Below are 7,027 nucleotides of genomic sequence, written 5' to 3'. Positions count from 1 at the left end.
AATCCCCAAAATAGAGACTGTACGTAACATTGCTCTTCTACAAATAACGGACAATCCTAAAACAAATGAATTTTGCAATAGAAGCTAGCCGGCCGAATGTGAAAATTGTCTAGGCATGCATATAAGTTTTGTGAATTTGATCATAGGCTTTTCCTAAGTATTTCATCATATGCATGGTTCGAGGATAGTACCTAGCTTTTGGTTGCAAAATACTATTTTCATCTCTAAATTATATAGAAAGTTAATTAGTTTGCTGGTGCATATATATATATATATGTACGACTTTTTCATGAATGACCACTCAAAGGGCAATTAAATTGCTTTCACCGCTGGCTAATTGTTTGTAGCTAGATATATACTTTGTTTTTATATATATAATTCAAAACCCGTACTCATGTGTATATTTTCTATGCAATAAAATGCATGCTTAATCACTAATTACCCGGTCCGGGGATGGCCGGCCGGCTGGGTACCGATCGATTGCCATTGCCTTGTGATAGATATGCTTGATACATTAACTGATCATAAGTTGGGGAATTCGGTGACCAACTATGACATGCTCGTGATTCTCTACGTGCAGTTTTCTATCTTAAATACTTTCTACGTTAGAGAAAGAGATGGACATGACAACATGCATGCATGTAGACCTCCATAATATTTTTTGGAGTTTATATATATTTTTTGTCTATATTTTTTTTTAAATTATAGAAAGTACTGTAGAGAATTAATTTGTAGTTTTGGCTTGTCACTATTTATTAAAAAATTAACATGAAAAAATAAATAAAATGAAAATGACTAGTCTTGCTTCCTATTTAATTAATTAGGACCGGCATATATAATTAGCACTTCAAACGCAAATGTAAAATTTTTCTATATATCCCAAATTGTTTGGGCTGATAATTAGGCTTCTTTGTAACTCCTTGATCATTCTATAATGAAATTTCTTACTAAAAAAAAAAAAAAAAGCAAAAAAGGTTTTCTATATATAACTACTGGTCTAGCTAGGAAACGACCCAGGCAAATTAAGCACCAAAACTCCTACATACCGGCCTAGATCATATATAGCAAAAACTCGAGCTAGCTAACAAAAAACCAAGTACATATATATATATATATATATATATATATATATATATATATTGCACGTTTGTTACAAATTATAAACAAAACACAAAGAATTAAAAAGACCTGATCTCTAAATTGCTTTTTTTTTTTAGAGAAGACGATGGTATCTCAATTTTATTGATAAACCCTCATTTGTGGTGGAGGAATACCGTGATTACAACCGAATACTTGGGGTTACAATAAAAACCAAAACCCAAGCATGCAAAATTCAGTATAAATAAAGCAAAGAACAAGTACAATTACAAATTTAAAAACTTTAATAAATAAATCGAAACCTAAAGTTAGACGTGTAAAAATCAGCACCTATTTCCTTCCCAAGTATGGCAAGCCACCCTTATCAAGTCTGAGGAATCCTCTAGCCTCCCGTGAATGATCCAACGCAGAAGAATAAATAACATTACTTTCTTTAGCACTAGATTTAGTCAGAAAATCAACAACCGCATTGCACTCCCGATAAATGTGCCTACAAGTGAAACAAACCTGACCAAGATAGCTCATGATTTCTTCCATTAGTCTTCTAGATACCATAGTCCACGTCTTTGATTTCCAATCCAATCAATAATCAATTTTGAATCCATCTCAATCTCAATAGCATCAAAACCCCATACGCCTAGCATGCCTCAAACCATAAAGCAAACCCATCACCTCCGCATGATCTCTAAATTGCTTGCAACCCTATATCAATCGCGACTAGCTTGATTAAGTACGCGGTACTAGTGGGATCCTAAGATTATGTTATATAACTTTTATATATATATATATATATATATATATATATATTACATGGAGGTGATCTTCTATTGATTCCCTTTGCTTTGTTGCTCAACGAGAAATTATGTTTTAATTTCTTCCTTAGCTTCAATTCCCTTAACCTTATAAACTTCTTTAACTTTAGCTAGTAATTAGGAGAAGATGAAGAGTAAATCGTGATCCGCATTGTGTAAGATAAGCAAATAACATAATCCAATTGCAAGTCGTAGACCAATTAGCTTAAAACTTGATCAAGTGTACACCTTTAAACTCCCAATCATGATATGGTTTAACATGTGACCGGAGCAAGGATTCTTCTTCAAAAATGATATATTTTGATTTAAAAGATAAGGTAATTATCTCCATGAGCATGGTGAGATTTAAATAATTGTGTACTTTCTCAAGTTTCCTGTGGGCCAGTGATCATCGGCTTTATGTATCAATTTCTTATTTTATGAGCCCACATGGTCTAACGAATTGTTCAGTTTTCTTTTCGCTTACATGCTATCCTTGCACGCGATTTTTGTAATTAATATCGTTAATAATTAATGTCACTCCTGAATCAGCTTAAGCCCTGCCAATTACGAATAGAAAAATATTTGGTCTGTACAAAAATGTTAAAAAGTAATTTATAAACTGTCATGATTTGACGTAATACGTCATATTATAAAGTAATTTTTATTATAAAATAGATCTAATGTATCAAATCGAACCACATCATTGTAAGTTTTATTTTTTAAGATCTTTATATATGTACATCGATCGTTTTCATGTGCATGCAGTACTGAACAGTTTCAATGTTTAAATGATCGATCGATCAATACTAACATACAAAGGAAAGCATTAATGTAGCAGCGGCTTTAGGATGAAGATAGATAATTAAAGCTTAATCGACATAAATTCGAGTCTTAATTCAGAACTTGCGCGCAAATCCTAGCTAGCAAGCCAACATATAGTACAGCACAAATGCATTGAGAGAGATTCAAGATTGTATATAGCATCATGAGCAATCAGCCTTAGATATTAGCAGAGTGACTGCTCATGATATTATATCGTTTCTGTGAACCTCTAATTACGTACTGTGCTGCATATGCTACCAGCAGCTTAAAAAACCATCTACCGGAAGCCCCCGCCGAGAGCTGGAGCCCAATAATCTGCTCCATTGTCACTCCCGACTTGCAATGTGCATGAAACTGGAACCAGACATAACCCTCGACTCTTCAGGTCTTTCTTTGCCTCTTCATGAGAATCCTATAACAATTTCAAATGAATAAAAAAAGAAAAAGGGTTTGCATATTAATTCCATCTCGACTTTTAGGTGTACAAGAAAGCTGTACATGGAAAAAAAGTGACAGAATCTTTTATTTTAACAAGACAGGAGTACACTACTATAAATATATATATATATATATATATATGTATATATTTAATCAAGAACTGCGTACCTGCTCATGAGGAGCTCCTTTCCCGGCCTTGATACAGTTGTCATTCAGCAGCTGGTCAAAAAAACGGGGGACAAACATGTCAAAAGCATTAGAAATTTTAATTACTTTGTGAAACCTTAAAAATTTAGAAATTTGAACAAGTTAATTAGTCTATAATCATTAATATTTTTGTTGGATTTAATATGGATTGAAGTCTATACATGATCTTATAGCATGATCTTTAATCTTGAAGCTAGCACTTAGTTTAATTTCTAGTATAGCAAACACAGAAAAGTACTAGTATAGCTAGCTTTTCCAAATGCAAGTTCCCTACACACATGAGCTACACCCCTTTAAGGAGGCAATGGATCCAATAAAGCATACCTGACCAGGGTCTTCAGGAAATATACAATTCCTCTCTCCTTGAACCTAACAAGATTATACAATAACAAAATAGCAATCATTATTTAATTCATGCCACATTATTGGCCATAAAAACACCATCACATGCATGCCGAGAGAGAGAAAGAGAGAGAGAGAGAGAGATCAGATGGGTTTATATATAAGCAGTGACTTACTGCTTGTTGCTGCCTCATGTTTCCCGATCCACTGCCCAAGTAAGGTAGGCTGAGGGCCTGCATGTATCCAAGGGTGGAAAAAAAATTTAAGCAAGTACTGTATGTATGCATAATGTATTAAAAGCTTCAATAATTAACTAAACAGTATTATTGAAAGAAGATTGAGAAAATAAACTTTTACAGTGTGAAATCTCTAGCTAGCTCATGAGCTCCTTCTGGTTGTTTATAAAAATAAATGAAGGAGAAGAAACATCACCTCAATTTGACTCTGAAGGAATCTGATGTACCCAATAGCTTCTAACAACACAGAGGCTGTGTCAGTCTGCAAAAGGTTAAAAAGTACCACACACCACAACCGTCCAAAGTCATATTTCCGTGTCTTCTTTAATAGTTAAAAGAGAAAACCCGAGTCTAGTAATTTGAGAAAAAGACGGAGAAAGGAAGCTTTCGCATACGGAAAGAATTTCTCTTTATGTGTATTTCCTCATAAAGATTGTGAAATGTTGTTCCATTACGTCCTTTTTATGCATACCAAATATTTTAAACTTAATTTGAGGCATCTTAATTAATTATCTAGCTAGTTTAGGGATTACCTTCCCAAATGGAGATACCAGCTGGTGGAGAGTTGTAATTCTGTCACCTAGCTTCTCCTTCCTCACCTGATGATCATGTACGTGTAAAAATATAAGACAGAAGATTAGAAGGCGGATGAGGAATGGTTGCAATCTAATTATATATGGTTTTTTCTTTGGTACTTGAATGACTTGATTTTCCTGTTTTGGTGGGTAAATTGGAGAGGAATAGATAGAGAATCATCACTATTGAAAAGTGACAATCAAGAAAGACAACAGTTACTACCCACAGATGTTTGTGTGTGTTTGTTGTGTATGCATGTGTGGGTATGGACCTGTGGTGTGTGTGGGGTTGTATGTTTGTTTGCAAAAAAATAAAAAATAAAAACATTGGGGGGCGTGGCTAGGTGTTTTGCGTTGTAAACATTACCTTGAATGTACTTTGGGCTGAAGAAGGTTGAACCCTAGCTTTCTTAAGTGCCCCACCAGTTGCAGTGCTGTTACACTTCAGAAAGGAAAGATTAATGTAATTAAGAGCCCTCATTGCCTTGCACTTATGAACATGCTAGCTAGCTACACCAGTTGGTGAATTAGAGCAGGAAATAGATCACAAGCGGAAACAAAAACTTGAGCAAAAGAAGGTAAGCAATTTAGTAGGATAAGAATTAAAAGAGGGCCGGTTGGGGTGAACCCCCTCTCCGGCCCACCCCAAAAAAAATAAAAATAAAAAAAGTAATCACGACCTTCATGATCTGTCTTCATCTATTCATGAGTTTAACATGGACCTTCATTTCAGAAAATTATAATCTGAAGAGACTTAATGAAAACCAGCTAGAAAATCAATAATTCTGAACTCGACAATACGAGGCCGGCCAATCTCAATTTCTATCTTACCTCAGAAGATCGATCGGGTGGTGGGTGCCTCCCATCTGTCTTGTTGCTAGAGAAATCCAACATGTTACTGCTGAAACTTGTCACACAAGACTTTGGAGATGAAGTAGGCATTACTTGAGACCACGTAGGTTTTGCTGCTTGAAACTCCTCACTTCCATGTCCATATACATAGCTGCTTGCAGAGTGTTCTTGCTTGACATTAACAGCAGAAGCGTTTGGAGCTTGACTTAGTAAGCTGGGGTCCTCCCAATTCTCTAACCTCCTAGGCTGAAACGGGTTCATACTAAGCTTATCTTCGTCCACCAATCCACCCCTAAAAGAAAAAAAAAAAATATCCCCATCCAATCATATTATAGATCTTCCATATGGTTTGAAGAGAGAGAGAGAGAGATCAGAGAGAGAATTGAAAACGTGTATCATGTAATTAGTTCATAAGATCAACAGAAACAGCGGGAATGATTAGTTATGCGTATATCATATAAAGAGAAAGAGGTAAATCTGATAATTAATCATGCAGCCATGGATGCACGTATGAGAGAGAGAGAGAGAGAGAGAGATTACAGGAGTAGTTGGCTCCATGACTCTGGAAGCTCCTGGCTATCATGCCAAGAATGAATGGGAAGTGACGAAGAAGAAGAAGAAGTGGGTGCATATTGAGGGAAACAATTTGGAATAGGCAAGAAAGGAGAAGATGGTTGTGTCGGTGGGCGCATGCTATTGATATTCCACCAGTTAGGGTTTCCGGCCATCATTTGTTGCACCGGTGAGCTCTGCAAAACACCTCTATTCATCCCTAGAAAACTCCCTTTATCTCTCTTCAGTTTCCCTAGCTAGCTTTTCTAGCTTCTTATTGAAGCTCCCTGGCCAACAAGTCTTTGTAGAAACTTTGAGAGGTCCTCTTACTCAGGATTAAGTAGGGGGAACCCCAAGTCCTGTGCTAGGGAGAATTTGAATAATCATGGAGTCTTGAGAACCTTTGTCTTTGCTTCCTCTCTTTTCCATCTTTCTTTATTGCTTTGCCTTTTTCTTTCTTCCTTTCTTTTATGTTTTTCCTTTTCTTTCCTGCTTTTTCACTGCTTTTACTTTATCTCAAAGTGGGACAGAAAAGGTGGTAGCAATTCCCATATATTAAGAAAACAAAAATATGGATATCACTAAAGTGACTGTGAGCATACAATTTTTGGTATATATCAAGGCCATGTGGCAAACTGGTATAGGTCGTCAGCATGATGTCTATAAGCATGGGGGACCTTAATTAATGTGCAACATATATATATATATATATAAAGGTGAAAACAGGCCTGTTCATAGATACAACAAGAAATTTGGACCTTAATCAATTTAATATATATTGATCATATACATACTTGATGAATTGTATGTTTTGGATGTTGATTCATACAATCTTACTCATGCGCTGATGTTATCAGTATAGCTAGATATTGATCATCATGTTGTGCGTACGATATATAGTACTGTAATCCTAGTGTCATGAGCAGTTGATCAGCACAGCAAGGTTTCATCATTGCTATAATAGCATAAACTTTTCCTTTTCCTATAAAATTTGAATTTGAAACGTAAATCCCACTCTATTACTACTTTACGATCACTAGGGATAAGGCTCTAGTCAGAGTATGATCTTGTGTTCATAGTTAATTCACTACTCTAACGGATCATGTAATAT

General features: G+C 35.5%; 1 protein-coding gene across 1 annotated transcript; it reads right to left on the bottom strand.

The window, feature by feature from the left end:
• Positions 1-2,675: 2,675 nt before the first annotated feature.
• Positions 2,676-6,378, bottom strand: LOC121251087 (transcription factor bHLH68-like). Its single transcript, XM_041150401.1, has 9 exons — positions 5,905-6,378; positions 5,344-5,656; positions 4,880-4,954; positions 4,471-4,536; positions 4,134-4,199; positions 3,878-3,934; positions 3,684-3,728; positions 3,321-3,371; positions 2,676-3,126 (listed from the first exon to the last, which is right to left on the bottom strand). Exons 1-9 carry the CDS (start codon positions 6,132-6,134, stop codon positions 2,992-2,994), a joined length of 1,038 nt encoding a protein of 345 aa, XP_041006335.1. The 5' UTR covers positions 6,135-6,378; the 3' UTR covers positions 2,676-2,991.
• Between the last annotated feature and the right edge of the window lie 649 nt (positions 6,379-7,027).

The sequence above is a fragment of the Juglans microcarpa x Juglans regia genome, chromosome 2D, assembly GCF_004785595.1.
Source record: "Juglans microcarpa x Juglans regia isolate MS1-56 chromosome 2D, Jm3101_v1.0, whole genome shotgun sequence".
Taxonomy (NCBI): Eukaryota; Viridiplantae; Streptophyta; class Magnoliopsida; order Fagales; family Juglandaceae; genus Juglans; species Juglans microcarpa x Juglans regia.
Note: the sequence above shows the minus strand (reverse complement) of the source record. Positions and strands in the feature narration are given on the sequence as shown.